Genomic DNA, 19,536 nt, shown 5'->3' with positions numbered 1-19,536 from the left:
CTTTCCATCACAGGGGAGACATTCTGAAACTTCATTGAGAGCTTGATGAGATCTCCTTTGAAACTTACAGGGAGCCCAAGTTGAGATTTTCTGCACCTGTTTCTCAGGAGAAACAATTGAGAAACAGGAGAAATCAGCCGCAGCCTCACTTTGGTCTCACATAGATCTCATAGTTGTCTAGGAGAAATGAATGAGACGCTACTGAGATCTCTTTTCCAATTTTCGTTTCCTCTGGGAACCCACTTTTTTTTTCTCTGTTGTAGAGAAATCTGGCTCTGAAGTCTAGAAATATGTGAGTTGTTGCATGAAGGCGATGATGGAAACGTGAGTGAGTCTGAAGTTTAGTTAAAGGAACTGCTAACAAGAATTTATTTCCAAAGTCATGGCTGACTTAACCGTCACATGAGGCAACAAACAACTGTAACAACTCATCTCTCAGAGAGGTTTAAAAAAATACAGGAATTACCATTTAAGGAGAAAAGTTAACCTATTACAGGTAGACAGGTTCAGGTACAAGACAGTTCCATCTCCCAACGGGAGATGATTTGTGGGCAGACATACACAAAATTCAATCAGCGACTCACATGAATAATGCAGATCCATTACAAACATTTTAATTATTGGGATTTTGCTCTGGTATTTCTTGACAGTGGGGTTTGCAATAGAATGAGCGTGAAGTGTGTTTGTACCCCATTTGATAGTTTTGTTAATGTAAGCTGTTCACTAATTGAATTCATCTTAAATGTATGAAAAGGTATTAAATGTCTTTGTGTGTCTGTCGCAGGTAAAACCTTGAAAAACCTAATTAAATCAACATCAGCACACTTTGCTTTCTAATCAGGGCTAACTACCTTTCTGCATTCTGGGAAATGTAGAAAAAACAGTTACTCAAGTTAAGGGTTATGAAATCACTCCCAACTCTACTACTTTCTATAATAGCAGACACACAACAGTTGACTCCATTGTGAGCAGTAAATATTCATCACTGACGTGTGCGACACCCCCTGACCTTAATGTTTGCATGTTTAAAATGCAGCACATTGCATTTTGGGATTGTTAGAAAATAATGGCCCCAACTTTATTTGTTCCACTGTCGGAACTGGAAAATGGGTTTGTGATTCTGGCTCTTACAAAGTAGCTGCTGGAAAATGTTGATCACATGTATGTTAAGTTGTTTTGGGTCGATTTCCCCTTTAACATCACTGCTCGTTTAGTTACTTTTTCTCTTACCATGTGTCTACTGTGCGTCAGGTCGGCCTCTTGACATCGGGCTCGTTTTCTATCTAACGGATCCTACGTACCGTACTGATCCTGTCTGGACGTACTAAGTCGTGTGCAGCAGCGGGGTTCGCTCTCTGCCCGTCAGCTCAGATGGAAACGGGGCAGATGAGGATGCGATCCTCCAACATGACGCTGAGGACCAGGAACACAAAGTACAGTACGAACATGGTGAAGCCCAACATCTTGCTCATCTTCCAGCGACAGGCGCCGATGGAGATGATGACAAACAGGAGCATGAGGAAAAGCAGCACGATGGCGCAGAACAGGCCGTTGGAGCTGACGGTTACTGGCTCGCCGTTGTGTAACAGAGTGAACATCAGCCACGGGACCGGCAGACTAAAACCAGAGAAGACAGACATGTTTCTTTCCAGTTTGCAGTTCACATGGTTTTAAAAAAAAATATTAACATCCAAAATCCCTACACCTCTTTTGTCAGTTACAGCTGGTATAGAAACGATGCTGCGGTCACTCACCCGACAGTGATGTCGAAGATGTTGCTGCCCACTGAGCTGGACACAGCCATGTCCCCCAGACCTTTCCGGGCCACGATCACACTGGTGATCAGGTCAGGGATGGACGTCCCGGCCGCCAGGATGGTCAAACCCATGATCTCCTCTGAGATGCCAATAGTCTCACCGACCTGTAACACACAAAAATGGTGAAGACATGAAAAAGCAAACAAGTGAGTTTCTGAAAGCGTTGAACTTGTTTGGCTGGCGATCTCTGCAGTTTTTAAACAGTAAGCTCATCAGCATGTGACTGGTAAACTTCACCAAAAACACACACTGTACTGATGCAGAACATTAAGCCTGACCTGTGATGCTCACATCAACACTCACCATCACCATTCACATCACACAGATTTGTCTACTGACAGACATGTGAGAGAACATGTTTTGCCATTCCCCTCATCCTTTAGATCAATAAGATACAAGCCTGGCTTTTGAAAGATGTCCCAGGCTCTGTAACAAACACGTGTCGCATTGGATGTAAACACGTAAACAAACCTGATGAGCCCACCACACCATCATGTAGGAGAAGACTCCGATCCACAGGATGGAGCCGAGAAACGTGACAACAAAATACCTCCTGGACGCCTGGAAACAAAAGACATTTCACATCTGGTTGTTCAGTAAAACACACGACATGATGAAACAAAGATCTGGATCCAGATGAATGCAGATGTTTCTTAAGTGTAATTTGTTTGACCCATTTGAATGTATGAGAGCACAGGGGCGGATCATTTTGAACATTTTTCATCAAGAATTAAAGTTTTTTTTTCAGACTTCTTTTCAAAGTTCACTACTGATGTCCAGTCGACATCCTTAAAAGCTTTTACGGTGTAGTTTTACAGTGTAGTTTTAGAGATCATTTCAACTTTAGTTACAGACGTCTACGTCTGTGACTGAAGTTGAAAAAATGTCTAAAATGACATTGTCAAAACGTCAAAAAACGTTCCTTCTGTCTGTTGTGGAATAACATGTTAATTAAATAAATAATACAGAGGGAGGTCTTGATGATTTACAGCCCCACTAAACATCTGTTCGATGAACCACAGCTTTATTTCAGCATACACTGAAATCTAAACAGGTTCAGAGTAGGTCGTATAGTGTTGCAGAATATGAGTACTAACTATAATAGATGATGAGTGAAAGTAAAGGCGCTGGTTGCTACGGCTGCCTTGGTGTTTTCGCGAGGGCGGTCCGTACTCACCAGGTTGCGGACGTCAGGCAGCGTGAGCCACAGCGGGAACACGATGGGCAGCAGGAACAGATACGTGGCCTGCTTGCGTCCGGTTTCAGGCCACTCTAAAGACAGAGGCTCATTCTCCTCCTCTTCCTCTCCCTCCTTCTTTCCATCGTCATCTTCACTGCCACCGGACTCGCTGCTCTCCTCGTCGCCGCTCTCGTCCTCCCCGCTGCCCTCGGAGCCGTCTGAGCCCTCCGCCGCTGCCTGCAGGAGAGAAACAAGAGAAAGAGATGACATTCTTTTTTTTTTTTTTGTGAGAAAATTGCTTTTATCTTTGCATCCGTGTGTTTCTCTTTTCTTCGACGTAACCCACACGAACATGACATCCTTGTACATCATGTGTTAGGATATTCTCTCTCTGCGCTGGTGATTTACATTGAAATGCACTCTGAGGTAATAACGGTACTTTAGTTGACCCTGTTCTCAGAGTCTGATTAGGAGGCTGAACTCGAGGAATCAGGGCGGCCTTCATCATGCAGACGCATAAAAATCAAGCATTAGTGGGGTGGCAGTTTTTTTCTGGCTTCCAAATGTAAACGAGGGGCCATAAAAATGTGGGTCATTGAGTGGAAACATTAAACACACAGTGCTGAATTATGTGAATGTAATTCTCAGTACCAAATGCAGCACCGAAAGAAGAAAAGATCAGGCTAATAATAACTATTAATGAACAAACATCATGTATACGACCACATTAACTTGCTTACAGTTTTACAGATGCGACTGTAACTAACCTATATATCTATGAATGACAACATGAAAAGCAAAATGCCTACCCAGATAATCTAGCCTATTAGGAACAGCTGAGACGTCACCTCTCTTTGAAAAAACAACAAAGTCGAGCGTCACGTCTGATGTTGAAATGCGCGGCACAGAGCAGGACCGGTGTTTATCAGTCAGTCGTCATCTGTGACCTGACCTGCTGGACGTCAGGATGGAGACATCTGACATGGCTGAATTTCACCAACTTGTCGCCTGAAGTAAGTGAGCAGGAGTCAATTTGAGGCCAATTGTCCAATTGAAATGTAGACAGCGCCCTCTGGTGGAATCAAGCTAAATAGCAAAGTGGACTCACTGTATTTAATCACCTCAAGATTCATTAACCTGCGACCCTTTTGTTGATTTTTTTTTAGATTTAGAGTTTTATTTCTGTTAGGACGTCGTGGGCTGGACTGAGATGGTCCCTGGGCTGTCTTTTGTGTTATGTGTTGCTTCAGAGGAGGTTTGTGATGGATGTTGAATTTCACCCCTTATTATTTTGACATTAAAAACTGAATTTATGGTAATACTTTATATGAGGGTACACATATTTGCTATAAACTAGTATGTTATTACAATGCATAATTGTTATTTAAGGTAGTTATTAATGCCTTATCCTTTGTGAGTATAACTACAAGGCCAATAAGACAGAACCTCCTGATTACTGCTTACAAGCTCAACAGTTGTACATGATTTATGATGATTGATTTCATTGATTTCCCTCAATTATAAATAAAGTCTATTCTTGAATACCTAAACGCTAAACTGTACAATCGGACACCACCGTGTTAGTGTTGCTCCTGGAACATCTTGATAAATGTCGCCCCGTCATTTAGACGGATCAACCATGTTTCTGTCACGTCATACCCTGGTTTCTCAGTGGAGAGGAGACCACAACAAAATGCACATGGGGGAAGTTTTCCATTCAGACACGTGTTTAATGTTGTTGAACGGAGGATCTACACCCAAACCGCGTTTTTAACACACGTACACCTAATCAGACAGCAAGAGAAGACTATAGAGAATAATAAAGTCAACCGTTTAATAACATGTTTCAGACAGGATACGAATCAGTGTCTCCTGACTGTGAATATTATACTTAATCATTTGGCAACAACAGCTCGCTCCTCAAAGTGGACTCAAGTTTCTCACTCAAGGTCCTGGAGCGACACACTGCGAAATCACACACACCAAGTGTTGAAAGTCTCCGGATATCTCTAAATGACTTCTTCGTGACTCAGAATACGTTTCACATTCTGAAGTGAGGTCTTGTTCATAACCCACTCATGACTAGTTTGAGACTGATTAACCAACAGAGGATCTACTATAATATGTCCATCCAGAATGAGGCATTAAAGGCGCTTTATATTGACTGACAAAGAGCATACTCATAAGCAACTAGCTAATGGGGAACATGTGTTTCCCTAAATTTGTAGATTACTTCTGCTATCAAACTTCACAGGAGCAGCCTCAAACGAGTCACTGCGTCACGATTGTTTTCTGTCTCTCGGACTGATAATAGCTGTTTGTTTTCTAGGTTTATTGTCCCGTGCTTAATACTTTCTAGCAATATTATGAATCAACAGCTAATTACTTTCACAAGCTCATCAATACCTCTTATTTCCCAGTTGTCAAGTTGTTGTTAAGATGCAACATGGAATCTGTCGGGAGGATACAGATGCTGTCGGGTGTTTATCTCAATGAATGTTACTTATATTAGGCTGTTTATGATGTAAAGTAGAAGTGGAAGTACTGCGATCCTATGATCAGGATGATGACTTTTATCATCGCTGATACATTCATTAATAAAAGGATGATGATTTTACTGTTGTATTCGGTTGAGCTGGAGCCCACTGCAGGCTGGCTCATTGGCTTCCCCTTTTTACAAGTTTTTTTGGCCAGGGTCTCCTACCACCAGGGTTTGTTTGCTTAAATATGTCCTGATTGAAAGCTTCATATTAGAAAAGGTCAGAGTGAGTTTAAAACCATCCGTGCACCTTTGACTCGTCCGGCTGGTCGGCCGTCTTCTCCCCCATCTCTTCTGTCTTTTGAGGCTGTGAGGTGGACGGCTCGGCTGCAGCGCCCCCCGCTGCAGCAGTGGCCTGCTCAGTGTTTGAGGTGGCGTCACCATCTGGAGGAAGAAGAAGAAAACACAGAATGACAAAGATGTTGTGCTGTACATTGGGCAGATTAATGTGGATGACCATGACAGTCCAATCAGGTTGTTTAGTCACGTATGTCGTGTCTGGTAAACTGTCTTAACCTCAAACAGTTCTGACTGAAACTGCTCATGGATGCATGTTTTAATGTTAAACCGACTAAATTATTATGCTGTGTGGACCAGTATGAAGTGCCAGGGAGCGTGATTGGAGTGTTTTGGAGATAAACATGTTCTTCTCATGGAGAAGGGTGCGCACACACAGAGACCTGCCCCATCTGCATAATCCTCGGGTTGATTGATTCGGGCCTGTTGAAGCCTCTTCAGGCTCCCTGCAGCCCCACTTTGCTCTGTGCCTCGGATTCTGAAGCACCTCCTCACTCCCCAGTGACGCACTGTCAACACGCTGGCTGAGAGGCTCCACTGATTGTGGAGAACAACCTCTTTTAACCCCCCCAACCATCTATGACAATTGATACGCAACCATCACAACCCCGTTATGGCTTCTGCACCTCCATCACAGAAACATTTGAATAAAAAATCTTCAGATGTAAGGAATGGCCACTTTTAGTACAATGTTAAGGTGGTACAGAATGTAACTACCTGCTGGTCTTTCTGATTTTTTTAAAAATGGCCAGCACTGCTCTTTAAAGAGTAAATAATGTGCTCATTTTACTTGTTTCATATGAGGAAATCAGTAATACATTACATTAATACTGCTAGCAACACCTGCTTCCATGTTTCGTATTAAACTAGGTTTATACACTTCTTGGATCTTCGTGTCAGCTTCTAACCTGACTTTATCGAAACATCAGATTGTACCTTCTACATAAAACTCACCTTCAGAGCGGCGGTGATGTGACTTGCTTTGTAATTTGCCCGTGACCGGGACGTTCAGGGGCTTTACTTTGTTCTTTGCTGTAAATTAAAAGGATAAATCGCTCAAACAACATGAGTCCTTTAAATATCAACCAAGATATTCTTTGTCCACAAGCAGTCTTGGGCAACCAAGTCGACACGCCTTTACTCACACGCTGGCCATTCAGTAAAACATCTGCATAGAATGGTTTTAATTGTTTTATTTCTTAATCGTCTATTTATTTGATTTTGCTTTTTGTGAGTAAATTCAACACACTTGTTTTTTGTTGTTTAATCCTGGTTGTATCATTATTAACAAACTGAATCTTGAATAAGTAACCCCCCTAAAACAAAACCAATCCAACGATGCTTGAATTGGGAGAATGACCCACACCTCTGCTAAAATGTAAACCAACATCCCGATATCACTTCACTCAGAGGAGAGTCTGTAAAACGTCTGTTTTCCCCTAAATCTGCACGACCTTAATAAAAGTACTGCAGTCTTTACTAACTAACTACTACAGGTTCATGTCAAAAGAATAGCTTGTTTTTTGCACAAGTACTCCAAACATGTACATCTCTACTTAAAGGAGTCATCACCTGGTTTTTTACATATCCAGTCCCTCTTGGATCGCTTTGGATCAATTCTTAAAACTTATTAGAAAAAAAAAAAATAAAAAAAAATCAAACATAGAGCTTGTTCTGACACTTTTTCATACCGCGACTTTCTCACGTGAGATTATGCGCGAGGTTTTGACCAGTCCGGATGTGCATTGTATTAATATGTAATGAGGCGCGCGTTGATTGGCTGCAGGAAGGACAGAGCCGGAATGAGGGGCGAGCCTGCATGCACACACAGACTCCAAAACATAAACAGCCCGCTGTCATGGCGCACACACTAAATGACGAACCTTACGGAGTTCAGGCATTTATGTACGAGCCAGAGTCGGAAACCGAACGGGAGAGTGAAGAGGCAGAGACGGTGGAGAGACACGTTTACAGCAGGATGTCTCTGAATGGTAAATTCTTTTTTTTTCCTTCTTACTTTTCACACTCGTGTTTTACATGTAAGACCCGAGTTTTACTGCTGGCGGTCACGATGTATGGCGTGAAAATGACAGAGAAATAAGCAGATTCGGCTTGCTCACTCTGGCTGAGGACGGCTGTGAGCCGATGCTTATGCAAGTAGCCTCCTGTGGTAACGTCACCACAGGAGCAGAGTCAAAATCTCGTGCTTTAGGAACGCGCACTACTGTGCACTATTCCTGTACGGAAAAAGAGCCAAAGCGAAAAAAATAAGCCACTTTCAAACTCCAGCTTTTCAGGCAAGTTTCAACAGAGGTCCAACACCAATATGCATGATTTAACGAGAGAAACTGCGATTTCCGGGTGATGACTCCTTTAAGAATAAGGAAGGAAAATACAAGATATGTTTTAGATTTTTGTACATAAGTAAAACAAATCATATTCATACTGAAGAGGACGCACTTGTGAATCCCTAAAAACAAAGAAGTCGTGGAAGATTTTTATTGGATCCAAAGAAATGAGGATGCAAACGCAGATTCTGTAAGAATCTTGTGACAATGGCATTAAGTTTTCCAAGCAGCCAGTGTGTGAAAAAGGTCAGCGGTCCTCAAAACAACACAGAAACAACTGGATGCAAACATGCAAACATCCAATAAAGACAAACAACCATCCGATTGAAAAGTCAACCGTCTAAAATCAGTGCAGAAACGTTTCTGGGACAGAAGCAGACCAGACTGAGCAAAACAACAACAGACACGACACCAACATGCCTCCTGTCTTACCTTTCCTCTGTACTGACGACTCCCCTCTGACGTCACCATTAAAGGACGTCTCTGATTGGCAGAGATACACAGACTAAATACTGACCACCAGTTATGGGATCCTTCAATTAAATGCAACTAGATGAAAATACTACATAAAATAACAATAAAAATAAAAATGAGAACTTTTTGAACGCTTTTTGAGGTCAGTTTCCAAATTCCAAAACCAACATTTTGCAAAAAGTAAGCTCATGTGAAGGTTTGTTTTTATTCACCTTTGCTGTTAAATGTGAATGAATTATAGTTTGAACACAAGAAGACACAAATTCACTGCAGTCACAACGAGACACCACAGGAAACAACAGCAAGTGACGTCTTGTTGTCGCTCTTACCTCTTCTGGTTTTCCTCAGGCTGGGGGTTTTAATGGCGCCTCTGAGGGCCGTCTCTAGGATGGAAACCCACAGCAACAGTTTTAACCTCTGACCCATCAGCAATGTATTCATTTTCTTTGCGAGGGCACCTGTTGTCCATTTAAACTGATACAAACCACCTGCCTGATGGACCCACTTTCATTCTACCTGTTGCGTCCACTTCAACTTCAGTCAGAGATTTCCTGCAACGCCTCGTACAACACTGGAGATACACCTGGGCTGAGATTAACACCATTTTCTTTCTACAGGTGAGAAGCGCTTTTTTACCACAAACGGCTCAAACATTTCCTGCTCTCACACGCTTTTCGAGTCCCACAAACATGTGCAAATGGCTCCTCAAGTCCTCTGATATTAAACTGTCAAAGTTCAGTAAACACTGACTCAAAAAACAATGTGTTCTCACTTCCTGTTGAACCATTTAGAGGCATTAATGAACGGTGGAGAGTTTTATGACTTTACAACAAGTCAACTGAGTTAGTTTGTTCATCTCTTAATGCAGATGTTCAATGTTGTAGTAAAGGGTTTCTACATTAATCCACGTCTGAGCTAACGGGCTACAAATGCAAATCAAGAGCGATGCTGGAGAAGGACAAACAGCAGCCACAACCTGGCAACCCAAAAGTTAGTTTTGAATGGCGTATATCTGTCTAGTAACCATTAACATATTCATTAGTCAAACTCCCGTGTTGGAAAATGGTACCATTAAATCAAATTACTGTAAGAGATGAAAAGTACTGGAATAACTGCACTGTAAATTAAAACCGAGTTTTCACAGACTGTATTGACACAAGGAACGGAAACCGAAACCGAACCTGATCCACAGACTGAGACAACAACCGTCTCCTGTCCTGTCGGTCTACACTTTGGGTCCAAGTTCATAAATCCACTGCAACACTCCTTATACCACTTTGTACAGCTTTACTTTATAAATAAGACAAACATATTAAGATCTCATTAAATATGATGTTAAGATTTAAATTCAAACTATATAACACTTCACACAAGTGCAGCTGAAACAATTAAGTTGATTAACCAATGAATTAATTGACAGAAAAGTAACAGACAACTATCATGACAAACTTTAATTGTTTTAATAGCCGTTACGCAACTTTAACACTATGTTTAGAGCTTTGGACTGTTAATAATAATTGTGATGAAAAAATCTGGCTTTTTGGTTTATTTTACAAACCAAAGAATTGATGAATGGAGGACATAGTGAGCAGATCAATCACGAGCTGCAGCCCGATACAAAATGATTCAAAATTAATTTCAACTCAACCAACGACAGTAAAATCCTGACTTTACCTTAATGCATGAGTAATAATAACCTAATGCTGAAATATCAAATAGTACACAACATTTTTCTGCATCGAGTACTTTTACTTTTAATGCTTTAAGTACATTTACCTGATTATACTTACTCAATGCAGGACTTATATCAGAGTATTCATCCAGTGTAGTATTATTACTTTAACTAAAGTAAAGGATCTGAATACTTTCACCATGATTGTCTGTTGCTGTTCCACATCTGTGTATATGTAACTGAACAGAAAAAAGATTCAGTCGTCAGGAAGTTAAGTCTCCTCAGGTTCATGTTTAATATGCTGACAGTTTACCACAATAATGAGATACAGTCTAGCTGCACGGAGCCGGTCTCTGCTCTGCACTCGTTCCATACAGATAAAGAGCTTCGTCTGCTCACACGCTGGCTCTTATCCAGCTTTTATTAGCCTATATTGAAAAGCTGATTAAGGATCAGTGGTGGCCGAGTGCCGCGAGAGCGAGGGACAGCGGCCCCGCTGAGTCTGAGGACAGGTTGAAGGTCGCTGCGGTTCATCACGCTAACCTGACTTACAGGAAGGTACAGGACGGCCAGAGCTGAGTCACTGGAACATGTCATGGAACAGTTGGTCCCCGGAAAATTAGGCGACCAGTTGTTTCAATGATATATCAAGCAAAAATGCCACAAATTAACTCAGGATTTGCCGCTTTATTGGCACATATGAGAGTATAACTTAGTTGATATTAAACTAAGTAACTGACAAAAATAATAATGAAATGTTGCAGCCCTTCTGCATACAGATGTGCAGTAAATCAAGTTGGATGGCACAGACGGCAAAGTCTGATGTTCTGAAGTTTAAAGTTTAAGGACTGTTGTTGGCTCGGGTTGTTACCTTCTCCCAGAGGGTCGAGCGTGTGGATCATCAGCTGGAAGATGGTGCTCCTCAGCGAGGTGTTGTGGAGGGAGGCCGAGCTGCCGCCTCTCTGCAGGACAGGACGCACCTATAGGCCAGCAGACATGTAGTCAGAGATGAAACTACAATACTCTAGGGCAACGTTTAGTTTAACAAGTGCAAAACATTGAAGGCCAAATGTGACACAGTGTTGTAAATAGCTGAGTGACGGCTTATACTTAACATATTAATGACAAATTATGTGAGAATTTTTTTTTTTTAACAAATCGTGATCTGCAACTTTAATTGTAATACGCTCTAAAATGGAGAATGACCAACTGCAACACTGTTAAAGTAAAATAAATGAAACCTTCCCCAGAAAGTGATTGTCACATCCTGAAGCGGTGTGTGTGGGGCTGTAGTCAGAGAGATCTTAGTTTCCTCATCAGGACTAACTCTCTCTATACTGCAATACAAGAACCATTGTGTTTTTTGTGTGCGTTCTTTAGCGAGCACCTGTAAAATTCCATACAATACAAACAGGGGGCAGCATGTCACAAGAGTAGCTGCTAACTGCTACCAAATGTAGCTGTGGTTAGCTAGTTAGCTTAGTTAGCTATGCAGCTAGCAGTCCGGACGTGGAGCTTGGAGCATTGGGGAAGTGTAGGTGTTTACTCCGCAAGAGCATTAGATGGGGATGCTAATGCTAATCATGCTTTGTAACACAATATACAGACATCAAATGTGTTGTTCCTTCACATTCTGTTGATTTTAATAAAGTTTTGAATGCTTTCAGACTAAATTCTTACATATTGCACCTTTAAGGCAACTTTTAAAGGGTTCTTACCTTAACACGAGACAGCTGGAAACACTGAAAAGTCAGCCGGGAGACAGTGTTTCCAAACAACTCACTGTGCTAATGTTAAGCTAGCTACAGATGATAAAATATTGACAACTGTAAAGCAAAAATGATGGTTGCAAGCCAGAAACGGCTGGTTACATAAAATGAGGATATGAAAACAGGTTGTCTAGTCCACACCAACAACACTAAACTATAGTTTTTCTCACCCTTAGTCTGGTTTTGTCCTCTTGTGGGTCCGGCGGGGATTTGTTGCATTGAGGGCCGCTCGGAGGTTGTTCAGGTTCCCGTTTGGATTTCTCTTCAGCCTGTGGTGCTGCAGCAGCAGCCGGAGGAGCAGGAGGAAGCGCAGCGGGAGCAGCAGGAGGAGGAGGTGCTGCTGGAGCTTCACTGTCCTGTAAGTTAAGTGAGAAGTTAGATCACTTCTTAACACCTCATTTATTCAACTTACATGCAGATATATACAGGGATAAGAATTGTTGTGAGGTTCATTCATTCTACAGCTGAAAATAACGTTCGATAACCACTATTTCTCTACAATTATTTGATTTGTCCTTTAGATTATAAAAAGGAAGATCGTGTTTTTTTGCTTTTTTGCTGTTCTTCAACGGATAGAACAGCTGTAGATGGAAAGGAACATGGAGAGCGCAGGAGAGAGAAACGAAGAAATGCAGCAAAAGGCCACAGGCCGGTATATAACCTGGGCGGCTGCTTAGGACTGGGCCTCGGCTTGTTGGTCGCACGCTCTACCAGGTGGGCTACACAGTGCCCTAAAAGAAAATATGCACAACAAAATATACCAGAAGCCAAACTGACTTCCTCAGATTGCTGTCGAGGACGTCAACGCTGGGGGTCAGTGGGTGGACATGCGCCCTCCAAAGGTGTAAGAGTGTTTCTTGGTAGACCAAACAAAGAGCCAGACCTTAATCGAATCTATCTAGTTAACACTATGGTAAATCTGAGAATTTACCATCAGCAAAAGAGCACAGTGTGAACCTTAAGCCTTAAAGTGGATCTGCTTTATTAGCTCAACCTGACACCTTTGTTATTTCTCTTACTGCTGTGCTCATATGGCAGGCCTGCATGATGTAGTCAAATGTGATAAGATCCGTGCAAAAGTGAAAATGATAATTTTTTTGCATCAAAACCTTAACGTCAACTGAAAAGATTAATGATGATGTTTAATGATGATTTGTGGGGGTCTGCAATTTAACACGGGCCCGGCAGCTCAGTTTTGCCCCAGCAGGTTAATCCGGCTGCGGCTATAAGAGGATCTGGGTCTCAATCAGTCACTTGCTGTTATGTATATGACATCTTTACGTATACGTAATCTTACTGGACTTAACGTTGTACACTGGATTCCACCTCCACTGATTTGCAAGAAACCTAAGACCTAAGACACACTCTCAGGTGGCGCTTGTGGAAGCTTACATGCACACTTGCACAAACTTTTGCAATTTGATCCTTTATTTACCCTGTTTCCTCTTGATGAGCATCTGAGATTTGATCATCAGAAGAATTCACACACAATACGCTTTGTTTGTTGGATGGGTATTCGGTTTTTAATTTTGAGATTTTTATTACTGTATCTCACAAAAGGTGCACACCAACGAAGCCCCAGAGCCCCCCAAAAAATGGTACTCAGGACCACCCTACTGGCAACTGTACTAGCCGTCATAATCTGAAGATCGCAATAAAATCTAAAGCAAAGACCCAGAAAGAACCTGTCCAGTAAATCCGCAAGACATGATGCTAATCGTTCCAAATGATCTTTTTATTATTATTATTATTTTGTATATTTCTTTTTCCCATGTGCAGCCTGGCAACTGCAAATGACTTGTGCAATTTAGAGTAAATTGCTCTGAGTCATACGAGCCACTGAAATCCTTTCAAAAGATCACATCAGCCGTGTCTGTTACATGATCCTCAATACCCTGTGCTGTGTAGATGTCTGTACATTCAACAGGTTGTCTTCTCTGAACACATTCAAGAGGTAAGACTACGAAACGCTCCGAAAACTCTGTTGGATTGTGGAAAATGGATTATTGTGAAATAAAAAACGCATATATTGGAATTCCTGGAGGAGGATTTTTTGTTTAGACCCATTAATGTGGCAGCATGCTCAGCGTTCTGACGAAAGGAGAACACACCGACAGCAGACGTGCCTCCGGCTAATTGGAGAACGTTCTGGTTGATACTTGAAATAGAGAAACACAGCTCTACATGTTAATTACAGGCTCAGGCGTTTCCTGCCCTCCGTCAGCTGCAGATGGCTGTTGAGTCTGCAGGCATTCCGCAGAAAAACAAGATGTTTAAATCCAATTATTCCTTTATTTTCAGTGTATTTGTTTTGTTTGAATCTATATAGTGGCATTTCACGGCTGTGGCAGGAACAGAGTGACATTTGAATCACTTGTTCAGTGTGACGCGCTGTCTGTGACACCTGGACTCCTTTCTGTTCCGCATCATCAAAGGATCTCACACAAATGCAGGCTGTCACCCGCTCAGACCTCCAACCACTGTCCCTCTCTCGCTGTATGTGAGCAGGCAGCAGTCCCAACAGCGAGGAGATGAAAGGACAGCAAATCAACTGTGTGTGGACTGTCTGTTCACAACTCACCTGCAGAGACGTCTGCTCTGTCCACATCCCTCGTGTTTGTTTTGATTACTGTATGTTCTGTCTCTTCACTGGTGGTTGCACATGAGTAAAAAAGCTCAAAAAACAACAACAGCTGTTAAGAGCTCATTTAACACTTCAGGTCATTTTTAGAAATATGAGTTTTACTCAGAAAAGGGCCTGGATAATTTCCTCAAACTGCTGTTGTTGTTTTTTTGTTTTTTTTTATCAAATGTTACCAAACAGGAGGAAATAGTGCTTTTGTTGGGGTTGTGTGTGTCTTCATGGTAATGAAGAAACCCATTGCATCTCACTGATAATATCATAATATTCATAGTTTTGGGACAGAATGGAGCTCAGGAGGTACAGAGAAAGATGAGATCAGGATTGTTAGCAGAACCATTCAGTGAAGAAAAATAATAGAAATAATCAGCCATACCCTTTAAAATGATCCTTTATCGAATTCGGCTGGAATTGTATATTGATTTTATCTTTTTAAAATCTTTTGTGTAATCGAGTGTTTAACACCTCAGCTTGAGAACAATTGAGCCTTTCAAGAAACCTGTTTACCTGTGGAACAGGTGTTTTTGGAGTGTTTCTCAACTTTTCTCGTCTTTTGTTGACCCTCCGCCAACTTGTTTGCTGGCCTCCAAGTCAATACAAAATGTAATATATATATATATATATATATATATATATATATATATATATATATACATATATTTCTTTGTACTGTTTCCGTTTGAGCACATGTCAAATTATTACATAATGTTTAATTTATGTTTTACACAGCATCCTGACTTTCTTGGAATGGGGGTTGTGGTTTCTTAATTTATCAGTTTGATCTATGACCAAACAATTAATCATGACTATGAAAACTTCCCAAAGGAGGCAAATTAAAATTTTCAAATGTTGTTTTGTCCAACCAACAAGTCAAAACCCAAAAGATCTTCAGCTTACTGTCACGAAAACCAAAAAAGAAAACCAGCAAATATTCACATTTTTGAAAACCTAGAACCTGTGAATTTGTGGTGTTTCTGTTTTTATAATGACTTTAACGATCAACGCATCATCAAAACTGTTTCTTAATTATCTGTCAGTTGGCGAGGCGATTAACTGTCTAACTGTTTTGTCTCTAGTTTGAACCATATGAGTCATTTCAGCTCGAGGCATCAGACACAACTCTGATCAGAGGATGTATATTTCAAACAACTGTTACCGTGGAACACTCTTAACACTCTTACGAGCAGCATAAATTTGATTTGATGTTTTGAATCAGTGAAGGATCCCACTCATGCATGTAATCGGTTATCTGGGGTTTGTTGAAAGGAGAGCTGATTGTTGAAGCATGGAGCTGATTTGACCCGGAGGCGGCAGCTCGAATCAACACTGAAGGACGCAGATATTATAGAACCACTGTCAGAGGGCTGCTCTGTACACCTCTAGTGTGACACTCATGAGACCATTCGGCACTGCTGCGTGTCTTGAAGTAGATTCATCTACGACATCGATCTTTAAGACACCTTCTCCCCCAGATTGTGTGTGATCGTGACACCGACTGACCTTTTCGGGCTCCTCTGCGGTCCACACCTTGACGATGCTCATGTGCTTGTTGAGCTGGGTCTTGACCGCTTGTTCGATCTGACTGTTGAACTTCATGAAGCTCACGTAGCTGATGTAGGCCGCCACCAGACAGATGCTCTCCCACCACAGGATCGTGTTGTCCAGGAAGAAGATGATGAGCATGATGAGGTCCACGATGTAGAAGGTCACGTCTCTGAAGAGCGGCCACCAGGTCAGATGCAGCATCTCCCGGGAGAAGACGGCGCACATGCCGATCACAAACAGGATGTTGAAGACGGCCGAGCCCACGATGGTGCCGATGCCCACGTTGCTGTGGGAGACGAAGACGCCGATCAGAGAGGTGAAGAGCTCAGGGGCAGAGCCTCCGGCCGCCATGAAGGTGGCTCCGGCCACGTCGTCAGAGATCTCCAGACTGTTGGTGATGACCTCCAGTGCAGGGACAAAGAACTCATCGCAGACGATGGCCAGGGCGACAAACATGTAGATCATGCCTATAACGTGCAGAGCCACCCAGCCTTGCCGTCGCTGCTCCACTGAGAAGAGGTCCTCTGGATAATCTCCCTTCCTGTGAGGGGGCTGGAGTGGAGGATGAGGGGTAGCTGAGGTGTTCGTTGGCGGCGGAGTTGGAGTTGGAGGCGGAGGCGGTTTGGGAGGTTTAGGATCTACGTAGACACACTGTTCGATATCTGTCCTGTTGACGATTATCACCAGAGGAGGTTTGGTGATCTCAGGTGAGACAACCTCCTCCTCCGTCTCATTGGATGCCATCACCTCCCGAATGTTGACCGCCACAACATCATCATCACCCCCCTCTGCTCCAAGAGCGTCATCTGCCTGGGCGGAGGCTCGTGGCTGTGACAGCCTGGCCTTCAGAGTCAGCGTGTAGACGAAACACAGCAGAACACCTGAGATGAAGAAGAGAACGCGACAGCGCCGGAGTCTCCTCCTCGGAGGCGAGTGCACGTTCATTGCCCTCGTGGTCTCAGCTCCAAACAGGAAGTTATGTTAAGTGCATCGCTATTCCTCGATGGTTCCAGCACCGATATGTGGCAAGGAGACACCGCTGACGGGGAAGAGACACACACACGTACACACAGTGTGTTTCATCTTTTGCAGCGGGCAGCCTCAACCTGTGGAAGGACTGAAAACAGAGAAACACACTCAGCTGAAAATCATCAGCACCATGTGTGCCCCTTCAGTGTCCTGCCTACTTGCATAGTTGCAGATGCAGCTCTATTGAGGAGAAGTGTGCGCGCGTGTGTGATGGGGATGCAGACAGCCACCTGTTACTATGGCTACATAATCACACAGGCTTTGGCTTCTCACAAGGCAGGAATCCAACAAAGACACGTTGAACATGTTAAAACCATAACAAAAAAACGGACCGGCGTGAGAAAAACAATCACTTCAGAAATTAAGCGATTATTTTTAGCGTAACGGCGTGAGCGCGCGCACGGACAGAGCGTGCTAAAATGCGCGCGGGCATTAAACGATCACTAATGACACATTAATTAACCCCACCGTGCGTTTACACGTCCATGTTAAGAAAACCATCAGATCTGTGACTAACAAGGGCGCGTCGAGGTTTAATTGCGGGAGTAATTGAGACCAGCGCGGATTAAATCACGCCAGGTTGACGCAAAGCTTTAATCGATAACTAACGTCCAAAAATGATAATAAAGAGACAATAAAATCCCTAAAGCAGCTGTGTGCAGAGAGTGGTGGTGCGGGTCCTACCTGTACCGCCGGCTGCTCGACCCCTCGCCGCTGCGGACCGTCCCTCCAGCTGCGCGTAACGGACGCAGAGATGCTGACTCCGGGTTTTGGGGAGCTACAAGGGCGCACCGCATGTCAGGGCTTGAACGAGGCTCAGCATAATGCTGGTAAGAGGATTAGGAGCCGAACACCTCTCACCTTCCCTTTCACACATAACGCTGTATCAATACACCAACATTCAACCTGTTGTGCTGCCAGTCGCAGCAGCCAGTTTGATGTGAGGCGACTGTGAGCGCGGTATCTGTTGGGTTAAGTCTAATGAGATGTCCAGAGGCTCACAGGGGGAGTTTGGGTGTGGTCGGGTGTAGCCTTTTTTTTTTTTTTTTTTTTTAGAAATGTAGACAATGTATATCATCTACCATAACAAAGACCAAATATGATAATGAATGTAAAAAACCAAGTGATGGGATAAATTTGTTGTATGTGCGTAATATATATGCTGACAAATGTATAATTACATTTTTCATTCTCTTGGCTATTTCATTCCATTTTTAATTTAATTATCTTTAATTGTTTTACATTTGTGTCATGTGGATTTGCCTCATGTGAACAGTGATGATTCACAGTATAATTGGCACATATGAACATGTGACTGTGCCCATAACCCACATATGGTTTATCATCACATTCTGCAGTATCACAGTGTCAAACCTTACTTCTACCAATTACGGCTGGAATTCTAATGTCACTTTTGAAGTGTAATGCAGTCGGGTTATTACTATATTTGACTAAATAAGGAGGAGCAGTGATAAATCAAGTTAAATATGACCGAATCATTCTTCACTGACCGCACTTATAATAAAACAATCACTTAATCATCAAAACTACCTCCCAAACTTTAGCCAGAAAATATCAAAACTGTTAAATACTAAACATTGTACCTACAATCCGAGTCTCTGCTCATTCACACAGGTGTTTTCACTCCTGGTTCATTACATGAGGTCACCAAAATGTCCGATCAAGGACAATAAAGGTTTAAGTTGTCCCGCAGCAAGTCAGGGGTCCTGATGATCACAGCATCATCTGATGACATTACGTTGATAATAAATTCATTGAGCTGTGTGAACTTTAAAGAATATTGATTCATAAATTGGAATAGCCTGGGGGAAAAAAAAACTAAACAATCTAAACTTATCAACCAGATAAACTCTCTCTGGAATTCTTTTTTTATTAATACTTTTTGTGGATTTTGCCCCCTTACATTAGAAGTACATTAGGAAGAGAGGTCTAGATGACATTATGGGCACCTGACTGTGTTTTAAGACAGAGCTGAGAAACCGATTCGACAAAATGTTCCAAATGGTGTCTTAACTTAAGGAACACCGTTCCAACATAGGAACACCCTTCACTAAACGAACACCCTTCGTAAAAACGAATAGTTTTTTTGCTAATAGTTTTAAGCATCAGATCTTAACAGTATATACTCACTGTTGGAAAGCTGAGACTGTCGTGATTATTGTAAGCCCAAAAAAGTTATTTCCAGACCATGTAATAGCCTTCTA

At 42.3% G+C, this 19,536-nt stretch overlaps 1 protein-coding gene across 2 annotated transcripts; it reads right to left on the bottom strand.

Annotated features, from left to right (window-relative positions):
* Window positions 1-150: 150 nt before the first annotated feature.
* LOC115579645 (sodium/potassium/calcium exchanger 1-like) lies at window positions 151-19,377 on the bottom strand. Of its 2 annotated transcripts, XM_030413215.1 has the most exons (12): window positions 17,996-19,377; window positions 16,238-17,399; window positions 12,267-12,452; window positions 11,199-11,307; window positions 8,985-9,038; window positions 8,614-8,664; window positions 6,788-6,865; window positions 5,787-5,920; window positions 2,995-3,234; window positions 2,289-2,378; window positions 1,755-1,921; window positions 151-1,617 (listed from the first exon to the last, which is right to left on the bottom strand). In XM_030413215.1, exons 2-12 carry the CDS (start codon window positions 17,225-17,227, stop codon window positions 1,368-1,370), a joined length of 2,349 nt encoding a protein of 782 aa, XP_030269075.1. In that variant the 5' UTR covers window positions 17,228-17,399; window positions 17,996-19,377; the 3' UTR covers window positions 151-1,367. The 2 variants fall into 2 exon arrangements, with proteins under 2 accessions (XP_030269075.1, XP_030269076.1); XM_030413216.1 differs by lacking the exons at window positions 6,788-6,865; window positions 8,614-8,664; window positions 8,985-9,038 and having other exon boundaries at window positions 1,368-1,617.
* Between the last annotated feature and the right edge of the window lie 159 nt (window positions 19,378-19,536).

The sequence above is a fragment of the Sparus aurata genome, chromosome 4 (genome assembly GCF_900880675.1).
Source record: "Sparus aurata chromosome 4, fSpaAur1.1, whole genome shotgun sequence".
Lineage (NCBI taxonomy): Eukaryota > Metazoa > Chordata > Actinopteri > Spariformes > Sparidae > Sparus > Sparus aurata.
The sequence above is the reverse complement of the archived record's forward strand: the minus strand, read 5'-3'. Positions and strand labels throughout refer to the sequence as shown.